Source organism: Falco naumanni, chromosome 8, assembly GCF_017639655.2.
Source record: "Falco naumanni isolate bFalNau1 chromosome 8, bFalNau1.pat, whole genome shotgun sequence".
NCBI classification, from domain to species: domain Eukaryota; kingdom Metazoa; phylum Chordata; class Aves; order Falconiformes; family Falconidae; genus Falco; species Falco naumanni.
In genome coordinates, this window is record NC_054061.1 from 17,491,948 (window position 1) to 17,513,416 (window position 21,469).

Here is a 21,469-nt window from a genome sequence, read left to right on the forward strand (position 1 = left end):
GGAGAAAAATACGAAGTGACAAGTTTAGTTGACAGCTATGCTGCAAGCATGGTAATTGAGCTCCACAGAATCTAAGGAAAGGTTTGGCTGAATAAGAAGATAGTAACATTTCCTCAGGGCAGGCAGCCCCAGCAGTCCCTGCTGAAATGGGGATTTCCACGAGGAGGAAAGTGGGTAGTGGGGAAAAAACAGACTCTTTATGGAATTCTGCTGCAAAAACCAAAAACTCTCCTGCAGAATACCGTGTGGGAGATGACCCCTCTGCTTTGCTGGTTTCCTTGGTAATATGTAGGACTCCATATACTTTGACTCTCATGACTTTGTGCACTTTTTTTGAATGAGGTGCCATAGCCGGCGCCTCCGGAGCCAAGCATGCCCCTTAAAACCCCAGCCTCCTGCGCTCTGGCTAGGCATGGCTGGAGGGCCGGTAACAGCCGCCTTCCTTTTCTTATCGCAAAACTTCCCGTTGTCTCTGCTCAGACACCCTTCCACACTGCCACTACCTGCATACATACTCCATACCATACCCAGCATAAAGGAGGAACCGCTTTTTAACGCGTATCACAGGAGCAAGGACTCCGCAGCTGCGCCGATCCCCACCCCGCCCCTCAGACGCGCACGCGCGCCGGAGCCTAACGGAAAAGGCGGGGCGGGTACAGCTGCTCTCGCGAGATCTGGCGGGGTGGCGTCGTGGAGGCGAGTTTGAACTGTGGGAGCGGCGCCGGCCGGCGGGTGGGGGTAGCGCTGCGCGGCGTGGGCGCTGCGAGGGGTTCTCCTCTCCGGTAAGGAGGGGGGGGGTCGGGGGGGGGGGGGTCGGGTCTTCTCTCCGGGGGGCTGGGGCTGGCTTCGTGGCCGCTTCTCTGCAGCGGCGGGGCTCCGTGTTTTGGGTGTGTGTGTGCGTGCGTGCAGGAGGGCTCCTGTCCCCCTCCCCACCTTTCGTGCTGCGGCGTCTGGGAATCGTGGCCTCCTTCAGCCAGCGCCTGCCCGTGCCGCCTCTCCTGTGGCCCCTGAGGTGCCGCGGCGGGGGAGCGCACCCGCCCTGCGCCCCCTTCGCCCGCTGGGGTGGCAGTATGGGCAGGGGACGATGTTCTGCGATGCCGAGCCCGAGGGTGAGTCATCGCCTGGCTGCCTCGGCAGGGCCTGGTGGGGGCGCGGCGGCCGCCGGTGGGGGGACCCGCGGTAACGGCCCGCGGGGGGCGGCCGGGGCGGCCCGCGGGGGTTACGCAGCGAGCATCGCGCCGTGCCGTGCGAGCCAAGCGCCGGCGGAGCCAACCGCGGGTTTACCGGCTCCCGACTGAAAGGTCAGCTTGTAATCTGATGTTCTTTTTTTTCTTTTTTTTTTTCTTCTTCTTCTTCTAATATATGCCCACCCAAGAGCGTGTTTTGTGGAAGCTGATTAGCCCTGCAGTGTTTCAGCTTGAGCGTGGAACTCGGTAGGTGAAGAAATGGACTTGTTTAAGAAACTGCATTGAATTGTGATGGGAATACCTGCCTTAAGGAAAGGAAACGATCTTGCTAACGATGGTAGTGATCAGAAGACTGTGCAGGTGCTTCTGAATAAATCAGAAAGTAGGTGGCCGTTAGGAATAGCTCTCTATTAGTTTTTAATTTTTTTAAAATGATTATTTACATACTGTAAACTACCCTTAGGAATAGCAGTTTAACTAGAAGAAAGTCGTAGAGCGGGAGAGAAAAGTTTGCGTGCCAGGAGAGTGCCTTTTGGTATCCTACCCTATTATTTTTATCAGTGAGTACTTAAATGTTTGAATACTCAAGGTCTGGACCCCTCAGCACAGAATAATCCATCATGAAATGTTTGAAGGTAGCTGGTCAAAAGTGAGTAACTCTTGGTAGACCAAATGGAGACTGATTTCTATTATTTCCACCCCCACCTGCTCACCTTACTACCAGTTTATTTTATCTTAAAACATTATTTTCAGGATGGTTTACTTGACCTAAGGTGTAACTAAATTTCAGGCTGTTACTTCCCTGTATAACAATACATACGGCTTTGTGGGCAGAGCTACCTGGACTTGTCCGATCGATTTAATTCAAAACTGACAAATGAAAAATGGAGGATGTCTGTGCTCCGAAAGGCACACTTGCTGTTTCCCCTAGTAGTTGGCAAGGAATGTGTGAATAGGAAAACTATTTCTCTTTTGCTTCATACTTCTGCTATAAAATTAAAGAAAAGCCTAAGATCTTTTTTTTTTTATGTCATCCAGCAAATGATTTATTAGGAGTTCAAAGATATTGTATGTGAAACTGGAGGCGAACGTACAAAAGATATGGATGGGGCTAGTAGGGAGCAAGGCAAAAATCCCTGAACAGCCCTTGAAAATTATGTATGCTAGGAGAAGGTGACCCTCGGTGTAGCCAGTTTACTTTCCCCCCAGGCCAGTTGCAGAGTATCTATCCTTTGGCAATATTGCCTGGTCTGGCTGTTTGTAAACTATCTGACAGCTCCCTCAACTAAGATTTGAATAAGATTTGCATTTCTATGGGGTTTTAGCTTGTGATCTGCATTTTCATGAGACAGCCACAGGCCTTAAGCCATTTCTGCAAAAAGAAATGCTATGAAGGACTGTGCTATAATGGCAGTTTATGCTCATCTGGACTAGACAACTACTGCATTTTTTTTCTCTTTTAGAGGTGGAGTAGAAGAAGAAGGTCAAGAAAGACTTAAATGGACTTCTGAGGTAAAGTGTTAGTTAAAAATGTTACTCAATGTAACTTAGTAAGCTAGGAGCAATCATATTGCTCTGTTGCCTCTATACTGTTTGATAAGAAAATAAAGCTATTTTTAAAATACTGTTTATGAAGTGAAATTAGGATTAATTAATCTTTATAATGCACAGCAGGCGTGGTTGCCTATATATTTGTATTGCTACATCCTACTGTTAAAATTTTCATGGTTAAATGGTATACATTGTAACCGTCCTTGGAGGGGTAATTGCTGACTCTTAGTTTTAGGTTTGCAAAATTCCTGTCTTTCACTGGCATATTTTAACATAAGTGTGCAAAACCAGTATTTGAAGTGTTGCAGTGGTTAATGTTGAAAAAGTGATGGTTTGGAGCCTGGCTGTGTAAAGTCTCTTTGTATGCATTAAACCTGGATAACAACAGCAAGTGACGAACAATGCAAAAACCAGAATATGATAATTTCTATCTTGTACTTCTGAAAGGAATTAGCACAGTTTTGGCATGATGTACTTCTGCATGTTAAATTTATTTTTCTTTTACAGGAGACTCCTGTAAAAAGTCCTAGTGGAGTTACCCATATTGAATAAAAGTTAGCCAAAAAAAAATAATCAAAAAACCAAAGACTGTATGTTACAAAAATGACTCTTAAAAATAAACTTTCCTGTATTGAGCTGTGAAAGTTGCTCTTGATTAAAACCAACATCTTGCTAATTTTCATAAAAATAATGTATGTGCCAGTAAGGAATGGCAATAACTAAATTGTTTATGTAAAAAGAAAAAACACAGCAGGTCTTCAGTGAAGAACTGCTTTAATCTTGAAGTTATATAGAAGTTATGAACCACCCTGGCTTGGAAAAATCAGCTGCACAGAGATATATATATATATATATATATTTGTATATCTTTGTGACTGCATACCTTCTGAAAGAACTCTTGGCTTATGTTGTTCAGAAGCCTGAGTAGCTTAGCATTTTCTGTCTTAATAGGATTTTTTGCAGCGTGCTGGTTTAGTAGATTTGGGAGCAAGCAGTCATACAAGCTTATGGTTTTAATTTGTCTTGCCTTTTATTTTTAAAAATGTTTTGTTTGTTTGGATTTATTTTGCCTTAACTTTTTGCAACATTTATCTTTACCTGTGTCTTTTGTTCCGATTCAAAGGTAGAAATGTGTGAATTTTCTGAAACATGTGACAAAGAGATGGTTATTAACAAATAGGTTACCTTTAGCAACTGATGTTTAAAGTGGAAAACAGTCATGAAAGACTCCATTAAACACTTAATATAAATGAATAAAAATACCTGATTTAAAATTCCATATATTTTAACAGGGCTTCTATTTCTGACTCTTGCCTTCAACTACCTTTATCTGTTTCTGTATCCCAAATAATCTTATTAGGGGTAAACTATCCTGCTAACATAGCTGCCTACATGAATCCTAAGTGTTATTTGTGTACATGAGAAATGCTATACTTAGTGTGGCTTTATTTATAATACTGGAGGAAATAGTTGGCGATAAGCATAAGTATTTTTACAAAGCTCTTTCCTAGCCTTCTCTTGTATATAGCAAGATAGCTATATACTAGATTAACTCTGGTCCTAGTGTGCTAGGAAACCAGGTTGGGTACGCAGGAGTTGTTTTGCTGCATGCTATTAGTTATGACATAGTCAGATGTTAACCAAGTTTATGGAGAAATAGTTATTATTTTACTGTTCACAGAACTGTTTTTTCATGAGCTATCTTTTTTGTCTTGTAGTAATGCAAAAATATATCCTTGAATCCTGATCAAGGAAGGAAATCAGTAACTTCTTCCAGATTAACTACTGTAACTTCAATATATTTTTTTTTTATCATTTTGCGTTAGCAGTATTGAAGCAACAAAAGGAAGAAACATGGAGACAGAGACCATTTTAAATCTGAAAAAACAACTGAGGGAAGCAGAGAATGAGCAAAGAAAGGCAGCACAATATGGCTTGCATTTGTTGGAGTCCCATAGCGAAGTTCAAAATCAGTTGGATCAAGCACGCCATGAATTGACTGAGAAAACTGAGGTGATGTTTTAAACTTGAAGTAGAAAAAGCAGTCAAGAACTTTGTTTTATTTTAACTATTTTCTGAATATCACAGGTGTTTGAAATCTCTTTTAGAGTTTAGTATAATTTTAATAAACCCTCTTAGTTTAAGTACTTGTAGGGAGGCCTTTTTATTTCTGCTCTGAGGTATTGAGCATAACTTTATCTAACTGGGACAGGATTTGATAGCTAATTATGCATCAAGTATTCAGTACCATGTAGAATTAACTACCCTTAATGTAAAACAAATAATAAGTGCTAAAGTAAATTTGTTTTAGAGCATGTGTTTTGGGCATGTTTAGCAATTAACTCATGTCATGCTTGCCCTGTAAGATTTGTTATCATGTGAAGCAGTAAAAGGAATGCTAGCAGCAAGAGTGTAAAATTACTGTCTTCTGTAGTGAAGTTTTCCAATTTTATAAATACTGAGGGATTCTGAATTTATTAGTACATTTCTTTACAGCTCAGAAAAGAGTAGTGTAGTGTTGAAATATAGAGTTATTATTTAGTCAGCTGGTTTTCTTCTTCGTAATTGTTCAAGAAAATTCTAATTGGAAAAGTCTCTTCCATTTGTCATGAACATTTTAATTTTGATATTTGTTTGGTTTGAGTCGGCCCGTGCTTCAGAAATACTGTTTCTCTTAATTTAGCCTGTTTCTGGATGTGTATCCATTCTTTCCCTTGTGATAGAGCTAAAATGTTTGAGGTTTTGTTGTAGTTTTTAGTTTGGTGTTTGTTTCTTGTTTTTAAACAGCTGGAGAGTTGACAGTACCCTGCTATTTTGAATGAACACTAACTTATTTCGATCAGTTTTGCTGTTGGTAAGGTTAGTGCAAGATAGGCAGCTGGAAAGCACAAGTCGTAAGGAAGGCAGGGCAGGATCATCTTTTTCTGCTGACTGCCTGAGATGGTAGCTACTGTGTTGTGAAGCTGCATCCGTAGGTTGTAATCCTATGTTTTAGGCTAGAACAAAGTTATGAGCTAAGCTACTGTGAATCAGATCCGTTAGTAACTGATTACAAGGGGAAAAGGAAGGAATTATGTGGTTTCATACAGTAGAATAACATCTTGTGTGGGAACTATGGTTATTCAACAGATTGTTTTGAGCTTTTTAAGCTGTGGCTCTCCTCTTTGGAATCTGAGAGCCAAAGCAATTACTGTGAACACAAGTGTAAGTTTTAACAGCAGGCACAAGAAACTTTCAGAAAAATCTACTTTTTTGTAGAAGTCTGTAGATGTTTCTGCCTTTCCTGGATCTGGCCAGCACTGCTCTCCCAACCCTTTTCTGTGCACTGTCTTTGAGTTAAAATTCTTGTCCTATATATGTGAGAGCTAAAGCATGTCTTTGATATGCTGGTGTTCAGGCCACAGAGGTCAATTTCATACCAGGCAGCTTTTAGTTTTGTTACGTGCCTTTTTTTTTTAATTCTGGCTTGTGTTTTAATATTATTTTATTTAAATTAAAAAAAAATCCTGCATCTTTAAATTGATTTGGTTTTGGTATTTACCTCTTCTACTTTCAAGACTCTTCTTACTTTTTCATATTAACTGCTAGCTGAATGGAAGAGTAAAATGAAGCTGCCCTTTATAATTAGCAAACATATACAATTGGGCATAGAGAAAAGCTGATTAAAAAGGAATCCTGCAGTCTGGAAGGGTTGATGTGGTTTATTAAAAACAGTAAACAATTCAGATGTTCCTACCAAACACTGAACCCAGCTGTTCTGCAGTAGGAGAACACTGGATGGGAACAGTTTTTAATATAATTGGGTCCAATGGTGGTAGAAAGGACATGTAAACTCTCACTAAATTTCTTTGTCACACTTGCAAAACAGGTGCCTGCACCCTTCATGTTGAGTGCAAAGAAATATACGATGGGGAAGACAATATTACCCAACCAAATGAATTGTAAAACTTGAGAGCAGTTTTTTGGGTTTTTTTGGAACATGAGTATGACAATTCCCCAAATTGGACTACAAAAAGAGGTTGAATGAGCTACAAGTTTCAGGCTTTTATTGTGTTGGTTCTGACCCTGTATTTAGTACGTTGTTCCCTAAGCATTTAGGAATATTACCTCTAGGTTTATTAGTATGTTATTTCTTTCAGAAATTTGAGCAAGACAAATACTCTCTTCAAAGAGAAATTGATCTCAAGAATCGAATGTTGGAAAGCTTGAATTTTGAATGCGAGTCCCTTAAGCAACAGCAAAATGTGCAACTGGATAAACAGAAAGAACAGCTTGCTAGAGTCTATGGACGAGAAATCAGTGACCTTAAAAACAAGGTTTGGCAACTAATAAACAGTTAAAAGGTTGCTTATAGCATTTTAAAGACTATGTATTTAACTCATAATTGCACACTTAATACCAATGAAATCTAATAAATAGTTATAATACAGAGGGGCTTGTTTAGCTGTTTTTTTTTAACAAACATCTGCATAGTTATGTTGTGAATTATATCACACTTCAAAAGATGTTTTTAAAAGCTTACTCGTAAGGTGTATTTCTAAGACATTTTCTGTAATTAGAACAGTGTCAAAAGTATTGTGCTTTTCAAGAACTTGTTATAAAATGGTACAACTTAGTTGTCAACTGTCTTTAAGTTGGAAAACCTGAAAGCAGAACTAGATGAAACCCGACTCTCCGAGAAACAATTGAGACACAAAGTGGATCATCAGAAGGAAATAATTGCTGCCAAATCAGAAGAACTACATATGATGTCTGAACGTGTACATGAGACCATGTCTTCAGAAATGCTCAGTCTTCAGATAGAACTCACTGAACTAGAAAGTGTGAAGGTGTGTGACTAATACCTTATTATTTAGAATATAGGCTAGTTAAAGATAACATTCTGTGCTTTTGCTCATTTCATTATTTCATTTTTAGATGCTTTGTGTATATTGCTCCTTTATGATTAGCTTACTAGTAAGACAATATGCACAGACCAAATAATAGCCGTAACTAGATTTTAATATAACTTCAAGATAATAATTTGTATTGAAAGTAATTACAAATAACAGACCTGTTTGGTTCACTTGGGCCTGCTTTTCTAAAAATTGTTTTAAAATCTTTTTATTAAGTACGTGATTTTTTGTTGTTGTTTAGGCCAATATTGAAGAAAAGCTGAATGAGCTGCAGTACAGTAAAGAACAATTAGAACTCCTAAACAGTAACTTACATAATCAGCTGGAGCGTGTACAAGGAGAAAAAGAAGAAAGGGAAAAAGAAATTGTTTATTACTGTAATGAGTTAGAGGTATTGTCTTAATTTTATTCAACAGTGGTAGATAATCTTTGACTTCCACAAGTTGTGGTTAACTTGTCAGTGAAACACCAGGAGTTTTGTGAGAGGAGTTCTGAAGGAGGGAGGGGAAAAAGAAGTTGGGAGGGTGGGTGGGGGAAGGACATCGGCTAGTAATGTTTGGTATTGCCTGTTGCTAAATACTGTCTATATTGGCCTTTCTTTTGTGGAAGGCTGGGTATGGACACCCTTTGCATGGCAGTGTTCTGCCTCACAGCAGGACCTTCTCACAGGTCACTGGTACAATTCTCATTTTTTATTTTAAGTTCCTACAGAATGCCTTGGAAAGCTTTGTACTGGGGAGTAGAGGATATGTGGCCAAAAAACACAGCAAGGCTAATAGTCTCAATACCACTGATCCATTGATAAATATCAAAGTTTCCCTTAAAAGATTTGAGTTGTGCTTTTGTCCTGAAGGACAAATGGAATGTTAAGCCTTTTAGTGAAACAAAATCGATTGTCTCTGTGTAGAACTGTATGCATGGTTTAAGTACTGCAGTACAATATAATCTGTGCTGAAGGTATAGGAAATGAAAAAGAGGTAAAGCTATTTGATTCATTCATATATGCAGTACATCAGATGCTTAAATGACTAAGATTCTCTTTGCTTTAATCCAGAAAGCTCACGAAGCTAATCAAGAGCTTCAGGTTCAGCTGGATCAGGCAGTGCAACAATCTTTGGACCCTGCAAGTAAAGGCAATTCTCTCTTTGCTGAGGTACAATTATGTCACAGATAACTGAGAATATACAGAGAAGAAATAATTCCTTGACTTTTTATTTCTTATATTGCATTGAAAATAGTAGAGTATCTGTACCTAATCTGGCCAGCATGAATCTTTATTCCTCAAATATTATTTCAATGTTGAACTATCTGGGAACTGAGCTATGGAAAACAGTTTTTATGTGCACTCTGAGTTTGAGGACTTATAAACTTAATGGAATCACTTTAAGTTACCTGGCTATCAATATAGAAGTTGGGACTGAGGGTTCGTGACAGTTCTGCTGCCGCTCTTAGCTCCAAGTAGTTTTGTTGAGCTGGTAAGCCTTCTTTAATGCAGAAGATAGTATGTGAAATATTAAAAAATTTTGATAAAAGCTGTCTTTTAAAAACATGCTGAAAATGTCTGGATGTGTGAGCATTTGGGAGGGTTTTAGAATAAGAGTTTAGCTGCTGTTAAATGCGTAAGAAGTTACTCTGTTTCCTGACAAAACCCAGGAAATGGGTTGAATTGGTACACAGGTATTTTTGGGTTTTTTTTGTTGGTTTTTTTTTTAAAAAACCCTATTTGTTCTGATGCCTGTGGACAAAACTATTTGCTGCTACACTGAAGCATATGAAATGTTCTTTATTTTGATATCAAAAAAACAAAAAAACCCCATTGTGCCTTACTGATTGGGCTTCAGCTGCTACAGCAGTCTTCAACTTTTATCTTGGAGGTTATGGTAATAGCGCATATTTTCAAATGTTGTTGCTGGAAAAGCAGTATTTGTAGAATGAACATCAATTGTTTGGCAACATCTCCTTGTAAAACTCATCATCCAAGTGACAAGTGTTATAATTTTTGTAGTAATAATTGTTAACAATGTTCTGTAGGTGGAGGACCGTAGGGCAGAAATGGAACGACAGCTGATCAGTGTGAAAATAAAATATCAGTCACTACAAAAACAGCATGCATTCACTAGAGAACAGTTGCAAAGAATGAAGGTATGACCATTACTGTAATACTCCAGGGTTTCCTTGGGGTCTGGTGAGGCAATGCTTTAGTACACAGGCAAGAGGATTTGATGATTGTTACGATGTAGTAGCCTGGAGGGAGGGAAATGGGAGAAAAAGCAAGTGAGACTGTTGTGCTATTTGACTTCAACAGTACGTTGGTGTTTTTCTGTTGCTATTAGTGCTTCTACCTTATCCTAGAAGTCCAAGTTATACTGAAGGCACTGTGTTTGCTTACTGTTTTTAAATGGATAAAATTAAAATGCAACTCTTGTCAGTCAAACTAGCATTCGATTTGTCTCAGTGATTCTTTTCTTATCTAATCCTTGTACTACATGAATCATTTACTTGTGTATTAACTGTGGTTGTCAGGAAAGAATGTAAAGGAAAGGGCAGGCTTGTACTTGGTCCTCTGATCATTGTTCCGTTTTGGCCCACCCCCCAATTTTGCTTTCTTGTTTTTATGTTTGTCCATACATTTCTGGCTTTCCCCTATCTTTAGTGTGAGAAGAAGTCCTAATTTCTGTCAGAACTATTTAATTTAGACTGCATTTCTATAGGATGGGAGCCTGTTGGGTAATACTGTTGAGAACTAATAGCAGAGAGTGATTTACAAGATAACGTAAAGGGGATGCTGCAAAAATGCCAACTCTTTTTATGTTGGTCTTCTGGTTTTCCAACACAAGATTTGATGCTTTCATTTTGCAGTCTGAGAGGCGTGCTTAAACAGCAAGAGTGATGATAATGAGTAATACTTAAGATACAGGTTTGTGTTACCTAGCTTTTGTGGAGAAGTAGTTTGAAAATAATCGAAACGACATTCTTAAAGGATGGGAAAACTACCTATCCAGCAAATACTCTTTTACTAAAATCTGACCTTGAGAGCTAAAGATGGAGCTAAATACATGAGATTTGAGTGAGTAAAATGATTAAATAGACTCTTCAGAAACTTTCTTGTAATGTGAGGGTAAGTCAGTTGTACTGATTGAATGGTCATAGAAACATTCCTAATACTGAAGACATTCACCAGGAACCAAGGCAGATTGGTATCCCTGTTCTTTTATTCAATGTTTTTATTTGGAATTTCAGTTTTTACTCATTTTCTCCCATAAAATTTCTTTCAGTATACATATTGGAGATAGGTAGTTTGTTGGGACAGCTATTTTGCTGAAGCTGCCATCTTAGATCTCTCCTAGGACCCTCTCTGCTTTGTGTTGCATTGCAATGCTGTGTGTGAAAGCTCAATTTATAGTTAACTGATCTTTTCAGTCAGGAGCTGATTCACACATTATAGCTAACTGTTGTTGCAGCTTTAGTTGTTGGAATGTCTGAATGTGGTATTTGCTGATGACTTGTTAAGATCTGACTGCTGAACAGAATGTAAACAGTACTGTGAAAGTTTTACCATGTCTAGTGTATTGCCCACAGTATCCCTTCTTTTTTTTTTAATGTTTCTGTTCTTTGTTTTTTATGTAGATCAACTGTGACTTGCAGTTCTGACACTAAACAAGTGGGCTTTTAAATGAAAGGGGAAAAGGTTAGGTGTCCGCAGGCTTGGGAAATGTAAGAATAGTTTTAGTCAGCCAGTAGGGTTTAAAATGTTACCTCCCTTATGTCTTACAGAAGCTATGAGGAGGAGATGATTGAATATTTTTTTAGCTCTTGTCTGTGTACAGAATAATCAACATACTTTACTTCACAGGAGATTCTGTAGGGTAAATGCTCTTCTCTCGCTTTCTCTGTTCATCTGTAGTCTAATTTTTTTCAGTTGATCCCTTCTCTGTGACTCCTACAGTGTTACCTTATTCATACTGGCAAGACTGGTAAAAAGTTACCACTAACACCCTGCTAAGTCTTTCTGTTACTGCATTGCATATTGTTTCTGCAGTTGTTAAAATGTCTGATGTATCACTTCTAACTGCATGTGTTAAGGCCCTTCTGCTATGATACTATTATAGTAACAGCATCAGAAAAATTGGCTATAAATCAAGACTTCTTTGATAAACGTCTCCTTTTGTAATGTCAGGTGGTGTTCCTTTCCTTGAAAGGATGTGTTACACTGAAGGAGTAGAAGCTGAAATTCTTGGGTTAATATTAGAGATGGCAAACTCAGTGTTACTTGTACCTTAGAACCTGAACTGTAACAACAACAACAAAAAAGTTTTAAAACTCATTGTTTTTCCCCCAGTGAGTTCTTGATAGATGATTTTAGCTCTGATAAACAAGCCTGAACTGTAGTTTGGTTCTAGGTGACTCTGTGTTTACAGTTTGAATGTGAAATCTTGTGTGTGTCGTTGACAGTACATTTTATAGGTTCCTTAGTCAACACGGAGAAAGAGATGACACCTCAGTACTACTGTTCAGTAAGTTTTCAGCTGTCCTAAAGATTTTTAGTGTCAACCTATGATGATAACTGTGAAGATTACTGAGTTTAAGCATCCAGTGTGCTTCTGTATTCAGGATTAGAATTACAAGGCTTAAGTACCCTAACTGTTCTGGGTAAGAGACTGAGATTTTCAGTCACTTAACCCAGTATTTATTGTAAAGATTTTTTTTTTTTTTCCCTTTTTTCCAGATGCAAATGGCTACACTGCTACAGATGAAAGTCTCTCAGGCAGAATATGAGCAGCTGGAACGCTTACAGTCCATGGTGGAACAGAAGAATGGTGAGGTAGAAGATCTTCTTTTCAAAGTGAGACAGCTAGAAAAATTTAAGGTATGTGGTCTGTAATTCAGTGGAAAAGTCATAATCAGAAGCTAAAACATGAGAACAAAAGCAATTATGAAAGCTATCTGAAGGCCATGTTCAGGTTTGAGAAGGGTTTCAAAGGCTACTCATACCTTAATTAGACCCAAGTTCCATTTTACAGCTGGAGAACATATGCTTCTGAGGTTCAGAGAAGCAGAAAATGCTGTATGACCCAACCCCCAGTTTGGAGAAACAATTCTCACTTCACCTTCTTCTTTTATTTACTGGTAGTGTTTAAATTCAGTCACTTGGTAAAAGTCCACTCTGCTATGACACCTGATTTTATTTTATTTTTTTCTCTTGAAGGACGTAATGGTTTCATACTTCTACTGTGTGTATTTAAGCTTTATCACTTTTTAGTCTCTCAACTATATTGGATTTCTTGGATATTTGTTTCCTTAATGTGTCGTATCTTTGCAGTTGAAGCGTGCTCTTTCCTAGAAAAACTGAATTGCTTAATCATCCTTGTAAAGCAATCTTTTCAATCGTCTTATGCAACTTGATAGTATCTTGTCAATGTTTTGGAAGGTGTGAAATACATGAAAACACTTGTATGCACTATTGTAATGTTACTGATGTTTGTGTGCATACAGAATGAAAAAATGTAGCCTTTCTTACGGACTGGACTCATTTGGACCTTTCTTAAATGGCTTTGGAATGTAAACTGAGGTGTAAAAGCTTATGCGTTAGCATTATGCTTTCCAGGATAGTGTCCTCTATTCTGCACTTAATTGAAGTGGCATAAAACTAGGCTTAACCTGTTTTAGTAAGCAACTGAGACATTTGATTGCTTTCCTAACTTGCTTGTGTATAAGCTTGATCTGCATTTATTTTTCTCTCTGCTATAAATAAGTAGTGTCAGGAAATAAAATGATTGATTCCACCATCAAAAGTATCTGTACTCAAATGACTGACAGAAGCCTATGAGATCTGTGGGACAGTACTAAATCTGAGTACTGCCTTTTCAGAAAAAAACACAAACCAAAACCCCTATAATGTCACATGATACTGATGTATTGTATGGAGAGTTTATTGCATTTATGGCACCTTTACTATTAACCAGTTTTCTCATCTAGAAGGTGTAACTTGCTTTGAGATTCTGGCTACTGGGTAACAAGGCTTGTATTTCTTCAGGGTCTAGCTGCTGATGCTTGGAAATAAAGGCTGTAACCAATTCCCTGTGGGTTAACTAAATATCCTGTATTTTCAAGTAAAGAGGAAGATAACTGTTCTGCAATGCTATTTGGAAACCTTCTGGGGTTGAGAACTTGCTTTTAAAATTTCATTCTCTTTCAGACAATGAGAGAACTGTCAGTTTCAGTGTTATTTGACATGTGTAACAAATGAGGAAGTACTCGGAGGATCTGAGCTCTCTTGTATTTTTAAACGTTTCTGTGATGAGTCTTCTCCATAGAAGTGTGTGGAAAACTAAGGACTAAGCTAATGTACATCTGAAAGGCCACTATTTGACAACATGACTTTTTTTTTTTTTTTTTTTGTGTCAGACTTTATATGAGAATATGGAAGAATCCAGACCTAGGAGTAGCTCAAAGGAAGGAGAGTCAGAAGATGGTTACTATACAGATTTACTGCTGCTGAAACTTGACAAGTCAAAGTACGTACTTAATGGTCTGAGGCCTGGATGTTCATTGTAGTCTGGTTATCTTCCAGCCACTTCTTCGTATTCTTCCTTTTCAGTCATTGTTTGTGTGTAGTCCACTGACCGCATGTGCAAATATGCTCCTTGTCTCAGTTTGTAATGCTGTGGAACTGTCTTACCTTCAGTCAGGACTGAGACCTGTTTGTCATTTTTCTTGTTCTTGCTAAAGATAGCAGCAGAACTATTTCATACTGCTGTTTCTTCTAGAAACATTGTTAATACTAGATACAAGATAAATGAGAACTTAAAATTTTTTTAAAAAATTAACCTCTAAGGGAATTGTTTGAAGCTTCTTAAAGTCTATAGGCTTGAATGTATTTCTTTTGTAAAAATAGCCAGATAATAACATTTGAAATGTTTTATTGGGACCACTTAGTTTAGATGTATTCTTTGGCTAGTGAATTCCATATCTATTAATTAGCAAGTCCATAGTGTTTTGGCCTCAGGACTGTATTTAAGCCCTCAGATGCAAATATTGCACTCGAAGCAGGAGGTAATGGTCTGCTATGGGAATTCCTGAGAAGTCTGTCACTAGCTGCTGTTGCTGTTAGGAGAAACTGGTGTGATCTGAGTACCTTAATTAAAGAGCGCTGAGGAATGGTGATTCAGTGCTTATGATGTGGAAGTCAATGGCCTCTGAAACAGAGGCAAGGACATGCACTGAGTATTAAGAGAATTATTTTTGTGTTGGTTGCTTAGAGTAACACTGTAAAGCTTGCATTGTCAGTTATAGAAGTAGTTATATGAACTTATACACAGGCTAGAAAAAACCCAATGAAACAGTGAATTTTTAGGTTAGGAATGGTTCCTCAAACCAGTTATGTATAAAAACCAGTTATGTATGCATGTGTGCGTTGTTCAGCATACAGCTTTGTTTTTAACAAGCATTCTGTCTCTGGTAACTAAACTCACTGCTCTAGGTCAAGTTCAAGTGAAAACTTGTCTTGTACTGGAATAGGTCTCTTTCATTTCCTACTAGTGTATAAATATAAAAAGACTTTTATATAAAGTCACCGAGTGCTTAGTTGATTCTGTATCTGCTGCTTTACTTATAAAACCCCCCAACAACAAACCAGCCAAACCAAATAAATACCCTGCCACCGCACCCCCCATACCCCCCCCCCCCCAAAAAAAAAAAAACCACCCCAAAACCCAACAACAAAAACCATTAAAAGAAACCATGTCTGAGTGACTGTATTTTCTTCTTACCCCAGGAAGGAGACCGAAACCTTGAAAAATGAACTGTCCTTGCAGAGGATGAAAGCGCTGTATGAAAGCCAAAGGGTTCTGGAAGTTGAAAGGAAACTCTTCGCAATTGAGAGGCGTTTGCAAGCTTGTCAGAGTGATAATATGAACTTGCGAGTTAAGCTGGATGAGCTACAAATGAAATATGAACCTGGAGGTAAATGCTACTTTTCCATATAGGGGGGAAAAAAGTAAAAATCTGATCTTCTCAGCTTTCAAGTTGAATAACATTAGACAGGAGGACATTGAGTTCGTTCTAGATATAAACTAATTTTTAAATGGCTCCCTTTTTGATAATAACCTGGTCCAAAACCTGCTGAAGTAGTAAAAGCCCTACCTTGCTCAAGGACCATACTTCAATATGTATACTAATACTAATTTTAGAAGACTGAAAGAGTACGAATTAGTGTTCAGAGGCTTTATAGGCTAGCTAGGTGACCATTTGAAGTAGGTGGGAACAAGTTCTCAGGAGGTGATTTTCCTAATAGTAGCAGTATCTCACAGTTGATGAGAACTACCAGCTTTGTGCATGTAGGCAGCTGATAGGAGCTTTGTCATAAGTGCGAAGCGTTTAGAAGAAAAACTGTTTGATGGCTTTGGTTAATATCCTGAAGAACAGCTGATGCCTGGCTATGTGCAGAAACAAGGGAGTTGCAGCTATGGAGGATGATAAATGGGGAACCAGATGGGTGAATTGGTTTTGGTACTTGTCCATACCTAAAGGATTTAATTTTAAAATCTTCATTGTGGGAGCTTAACTCAGCAGGCTTTAAATGGAAATAAAATACTTAAGCATATTCATGTAGGTCAGAGCATCTATCTGAAAGCCTTAAAGGTAGAGTGGGTGGGGGAGAAAGAGATTTTTTTTTTTTTTTTTTTTTTTCTTCTTCTTCAAGCTAACTTCTATTGGGGTGCTTTCTTACTGAGAACAGATTATATGAAGGGACATTCTTTAAGGGATCTAAGTTGTCTATTCAAAGATCTTTAGTCATGGGAAATGTTCTTCATTAGTTTTATTATGAACATGTTGGTGGACAAGTTAACTCCAGCTTTGCTTGTGTACAAAAAATATATTCATTTTTTCTTAGAAATTTTTAAAGACACTGAAATTAAAAAGGAGATGGAGAACATTCCAGTGGATGCTACTTCTGAATACTTGGACAGCAAAAATACTTCAGCAAGCAAAGCTGCTCTCACTCAGTCACCACTTAAGGAAGAAACAAAGATGACTTCCAAGAACTTGGAGAAAAGTGATCCTTTTCCAAAAACACGTATTCTTGAAGCACCACAAATAAATATAGCCTTTCAAGCACTGCAAAAAGTAGTTGTACCTGAAAGAGGAAGAAAGAGAGTTAGAAGTGAAGATGACAACCATGATGCCTCTACTTCATGTAGCGGGAGTGGAAGTAATTCCTTGACTTCAGCTGCCCCCAGGTCAGTGTCAGCTTCTGTCTATGGTCAAGGCAATCAGCAGAGACCTGCATCTCTTTTCTTTCGCTGCCTGAACTATGCTATCCAATTCTTTATCTGTTTCCTCAGTGTTGCATGCAGTGTAATTCCTCAGTTGCGGCTACCTACGCTGAACATCTCAATACCTTTTAGAAAGACTAAAATGATGACTAATGAAAAAGACTCTTGAAACTGTAAAATATCTGAAATAATTTTCCCATTACTTGCAAATGTTTAAGGTGTGCAGATAGCATGACGGCTTGCTTGGTTTGCTCTGACTTCAGAAATAGGAATGCTGCATTCTTGGTCCCTTCAAAGCTGCCACACACTGGTGTTACATATCAAAGTAACAAAGGCAATAGGTACCATGCTTCAGTTCGCTACCTAATTTCAGCTCTCATCAACTTTCAGACTCAGCTAAAAGCCTGAAAGTTATTTAAATTAAGTAATTCTTAACTTGAATTGACAGAATTTGCATTGTACAGGATAATAGACAATGATGCTATTTATGTTGGCAGACAACTGACTTCTATAAGCTGAATGCCTGATAATTAGCAAAACAACTACTAAATTAAGATCACTTTTCCCCCCGAACTGAGAAATTAAGTTCCTTTTTGATAGATGTTAAATTAACTTAGACAAGTAATTAGCTCCAACCTCTTTATCTTGGTAAAAGGAATGCGGATTATTTTTTTTCAGCTGATGCTTTTGTATTCTGTTCATATTCATAATCTTCATAAACATGTGTTATGGAGGAGAAAAAATCTGGGATAGTCTAGATGTTTTTTGAGCTTACGACTTACTAATGTCTGCTAGTAAAAATAGTTTATTTAATCTAGAATGACAGTAGCTTCAAAGATTAAGGCGTAACACATGGAAATCTGTACAGTATATAAAAAATTAATGGCATTCAAAGGTAATTGGATTGATATTTTGACTCCCAGATCAGTAGATCAGTTAAGGTTGCATTAGATGCAATTAACAGTTTTAAATAGTACAATCTTCTGAAAGAGTCTGGATGGAATATATCAGAAATAGCTATTTCAGTACCTATGTCAAAATATGCCGGGACTGTTACCGAGGAGGAAGGATCAGGGAGGTCAGATGTGGGTGGTGCAAGTTGAGAGGGAGGACTGGAAAATTTAGTGACGATATGTGTACAGAACACTGTCACAACACGGAAGAACAGATAGCATGTGACCTGGGTGTGAAAAGTTTTAACTTATTTCCTCATATTTCTTTTGGAAAGGAAGATACAGTGTCTGCCAGTAGGAAGTTGTTGAAAACAGTTTATGTGAACTGATGAAGGGGTAAACCTACTGGAGAGTGGGTGAGGAGGAGAAATCACTTTGATGTTTGAAAGCAAAATGAGTGGAAAAAGTGGAAGAGGAAGATGGAGTTGTAGTTCAGAGGGGGGTTCTAATCTTCCATCTGTTTCTGTTGGTTGAAATAAGGAACAAAACATAAATCAGCAGATTTTAAAACAAACACCCCAACAACACAAGGACAAAAAACCTCCACAAAACTCCATATAAAAGCTTTTAAGCAATGGTGGTATGAACCTGTGAAAGGCAAATCCAGGCACAAGGTTCTGTTCATGTTTCTGATTGTGTTAGGAACTACTAAATCCCCAGTTAATGATGTTAGGATAATGGTGAGGATGTACTTAACGCCCTCATCTGTTGTGATTTATTGTGAAATAAGAAGTCATGATAAAATCTGAGTGTTTGAGAGATTGGGTTTCTAAACACTGCAAGCACCTCTGGATTTTTGTGATGGATGTGGCCAGACCCTACGTAGGAATACAGTTAAATGCAAAGGCGCAAAAAATATTGGCAACTTGAGCAGGAATGTGCGCCTGAAAATTGAGAATTTGGGAGAGGAAAAAAAATTGGCATATGCATGATGGGTAGTTGTCAGTGTTTCACCTTGGGTTAAGTAAAATGTGATGCTGTGGCTGAAAAGGCTATTGTGGTCATTGTGGGTTTTTTTTGAACTTGAGTAGGTTTTGTGCAATAATTAGTGTAGCTCTTTCATTATCAGTCCATGAAATGTGACAACGGAAAGAGCTGAAATAACTGTGAAAGGATTGCAAACTTCATTTCTAGAAAATGATGTTTGAAAAGCTTTGTCAGCTTAAGAGATGATGTAGTAGTAGTCAGAAGTGATCTGTATGTACTTGTTTGGGTGACAGTCTTTGGAATTACAGGTGTGGATTTAATGCAGAGCAAAAGGTGGAGTAAACACCGCTGACCTGGAGGAGATGCTCAGCAAAGCGTACTGCTCTTTAGTCTGAGACAGTGCTTATAGGAAATAATATGCAGGTTGCTTGAAGTGGATAAGAATAGTTTATTTGATAATCTGTGCGTAAAGATGAACTGAGGAGCGGGGGTGTGTGTGTGAATCTGTAGCTATATTCCCCAAACATTTTTGTTACAGCTCCTTTTGTAGTCCTCATTTCATCTGCATCTTTCAGTATCGCAAATAGATCTTTAATAACTGGGTAGCAGCTATTCTTGTTTGGAAAAACTGCCAGTGAAAGCAGCTGTAGATTGTTTTGGGCTGCTCTCTGGAGGCTCTTGACAGCACTAGAAATCCACATGGTCACTAGAGAGAATTGCTTTCGACAGGTATGGTGAGCAATTGGCATATAATTTGTGCTGGTATGTGAAGTGATGTTTAATTGGGAACTCCATTTTTCCCATAACTTGTTTTGCCATGGAAATAATTGTACTAGTCAAATGGCTGTGGGTGATTTGGTTGAGTAAATACCATTATTTACCAATTAGTTCTAATGACACATTTGTAATTTAAGTAATTCTTAAATAATCAAAGCATCTGATGGTGCTTAGGTGTCTCGGTACTGGTTTTTAACTTCCCTCCTTAACAGCAATGTGGCAGTTGTATTCCCATTTACGTTCTTAGCAGAACTAAAACATGTCAGTGGACAAATGATGCGGAACCTGAAAATTTCTTTCAAACAACTTCTTTTCAGATATTCAGGGAATAAGATAAAGGCAGTAGCAGTGCAGAACTAGGTTGGAAACCAGTGTGTTGCGTCAAGCTGTAGTCCTTTTCTTGGTGTTAAAGCAAAATTCTTGACTTCTAGCAACATAATACAAATGCGATGGACTTTTCACTTGGAGTTGTGCTTTTGTGGACTTGATCTCCTTTATGTGCGTGGCACAACCACTGTTTTTTTAGTTATTTCAAAGGCTGTTCCAACCAGCTAATGCTTCCAGTAATCTTTTTACCAAACATTTCGGCATGTGGCAGGGGGTGGGGGGAAGCCTATACTTTTAAGTGATGACATGTGAATAGGACTGATGTAAAAACACTTCATTGTAGTCTTGTTTTACTCTTAAATGCTGTTTCCTCTGTCTTTGTGTGTGGATGGTCTTGTATGCCACTTGGCTTGTTGATTTTGCTTAAAGCTCTTACTTTAGCACTGTTTTTTTTATTAACTAAATATGTATTTAGAATGGTTGCTTTGCCTGTAGGTTAACAGCTGAATCCAGCTTTGAAACTACGGAAAAAGAAGATACGAAAGAAAATAATGTCACGCCTGAGAAGAAAATAAAGAAAAAATATACAACATATTATGTATGTCCTAAGCCAACTTCTGAAGTACAATGTGCTCAGCAATAGAAAGTACGTTTCTGGAAGGAACCTGAACAACTTGGAGTCCTGCTTCAGTAGGAAGTACTGAGTAAACTTGTATCACACATAGATGTACAGATTCCTCACTTAGATACTGATCTGCCTTGTTTTATGAAGAGTATGATTGCATTAATGAGTGTTGCTCTTGTGATACTGTAACTTCCCGCAGGGCACCTGTTAGGTTCCCTGGCAGAATGACCTGAAGTGTTGCCTTGTCTTGAACCTTGGCCAAGTCTCTAGCCATGTGTTAATTGTTATTTGTTTGAAGCACAGTGCTATCCTAAAATACGAGAATTTGTTACAGAAGTTTTATTATATGATAAGATAGGGATAGGGGTCAACACTGAGCAAGACAGACTAGACAGTGTTTATGGAGAACTCTAAGTCATGTGATCCTTCTTCCAGTTCCAGGATTCAGAGTTCTTGACGCTTTTCCCCCAATGTGTAATTGTTCAATTTTCAGACTGACCTGATTGCAAAGGTGCATGTGAATCTTTTTATGCATTTTGTGGGACTGTTCTTTTGAAACTCCATAAATTCTTGTATTTTTACTAATATTTAAAATAAACCTTTCTTTCTCTTCCTTTCTAAAATGTAGTCTCTATAGCATTTAAGATAAAATATTTATTTAAAGCTGTCCATTTTTTGATTGAGAGGTAAGGTATTTTGTAAAAAGAGTTATGTTTAGAAAAATGTTACTATTCAATAAAAGCTAAGAAATTGTAATGCGTGTGCTGTGTGGTGTTGTGTTCTTAGGAGATAAAAATTAACTTGATGGTGCTTCCTGCTGAATAATAGAGAGCGTTTAAGCTAGTACCATTGATATCTCTCCCACACTGGCATTTATATGGAAGTTTAAGGTTACTTAGTTTGATTCATTATATTACAGTTTAAGCTCCCTCTAGTGAATGGGTTAGCCACT

At 38.1% G+C, this 21,469-nt stretch overlaps 1 protein-coding gene across 6 annotated transcripts; it reads left to right on the plus strand.

Annotated features, from left to right (window-relative positions):
- The first annotated feature begins 657 nt into the window (after window positions 1-657).
- On the plus strand, window positions 658-21,251 carry SPDL1 (spindle apparatus coiled-coil protein 1). Of its 6 annotated transcripts, XM_040604254.1 has the most exons (14): window positions 660-782; window positions 1,376-1,433; window positions 2,651-2,699; window positions 4,568-4,751; window positions 6,878-7,054; window positions 7,373-7,567; window positions 7,875-8,024; window positions 8,688-8,786; window positions 9,665-9,775; window positions 12,360-12,500; window positions 14,039-14,148; window positions 15,408-15,595; window positions 16,527-16,872; window positions 20,388-21,251. In XM_040604254.1, the coding sequence occupies exons 4-14, from the start codon at window positions 4,593-4,595 to the stop codon at window positions 20,533-20,535; spliced, it is 1,824 nt and encodes a 607-aa protein (XP_040460188.1). In that variant the 5' UTR covers window positions 660-782; window positions 1,376-1,433; window positions 2,651-2,699; window positions 4,568-4,592; the 3' UTR covers window positions 20,536-21,251. The 6 variants fall into 6 exon arrangements, with proteins under 6 accessions (XP_040460189.1, XP_040460186.1, XP_040460184.1 ...); XM_040604252.1 differs by lacking the exon at window positions 20,388-21,251 and having other exon boundaries at window positions 659-782; window positions 4,565-4,751; window positions 16,527-19,075; XM_040604250.1 differs by lacking the exon at window positions 20,388-21,251 and having other exon boundaries at window positions 659-782; window positions 16,527-19,075.
- Window positions 21,252-21,469: the final 218 nt, after the last annotated feature.